Here is a 708-nt window from a genome sequence, read left to right on the forward strand (position 1 = left end):
TGATTCACAAACCTCAGGTCTTTTGATCACTTCCTGGGATCTTAACAGTAGTGGAGATTATACTGAATGATCCCAAGTCCAGTTTGACATGAGAAAAAATGTCCACCTTTCAGCTGGGTGGGCGTAGGGGGAGAAGAAGAGCTTAGAATTCAAGTCCAAAGATGTAGAAACAGCAGGCTCTTCCCCGTCCTGGCAGCTCATTAGAGCCTCGTTAGCTGCCTTAAAAGCCCATTTTATTTCCGCAGCGGGCCCGGTGGTGAAGGCAGAAGGCTCAGTCCGTGGGCCTCCACCTGCTCCCCTGGCAGCGCAAACCGACCCCACGCAGCGGTGGCCACGAGCTGCCCAAGACCGGCTCCCCGGGCTCAGGCCCGCGTTGGTCGCCCCTCGGGGCCCCAGCGCCGGGTGCTCCGCCTCCCAAGACCGGCGGCGGCATGGCGGCCAAGCAGATCTGGGCACTGGCGGGTCCCGCGCTCTGGAGGCAACCTCCCGCCGCCCCACCGCCAGCACCTCTCTGGGTCCGAGCTGGGTTCCGACAGCAGCTCAGTTTAACCCTCTACTCTGCTAACGAGGGAAACTGCGGCGGCTCCGCGCCCGGCACGCCGAGTAGGCCGGAGAGAGCGGCGAGGCCTTCGGTGAACGAAGAGTTAACGGTGGCGGAGCGACGGATCGCAGAGCTGCACGCTGCCGCCTGCGCGGTGAGACCCCCTC

At 62.7% G+C, this 708-nt stretch overlaps 1 protein-coding gene across 1 annotated transcript in view; it reads left to right on the top strand.

Annotated features, from left to right (window-relative positions):
- The first annotated feature begins 339 nt into the window (after nt 1-339).
- Nucleotides 340-708, top strand: part of LOC105532166 (chromosome unknown open reading frame, human C1orf53) — a 4855-nt gene continuing 4486 nt past the window's right edge. The window contains exon 1 of the mRNA XM_011970245.1: nt 340-695. Within this exon, the coding sequence (XP_011825635.1) occupies nt 432-695 (264 nt within the window). The 5' untranslated portion in view covers nt 340-431. The remainder of the gene's footprint in view (nt 696-708) is intronic.

Source organism: Mandrillus leucophaeus, unplaced genomic scaffold (assembly GCF_000951045.1).
Source record: "Mandrillus leucophaeus isolate KB7577 unplaced genomic scaffold, Mleu.le_1.0 Scaffold938, whole genome shotgun sequence".
In the NCBI taxonomy this organism is placed as follows: domain Eukaryota; kingdom Metazoa; phylum Chordata; class Mammalia; order Primates; family Cercopithecidae; genus Mandrillus; species Mandrillus leucophaeus.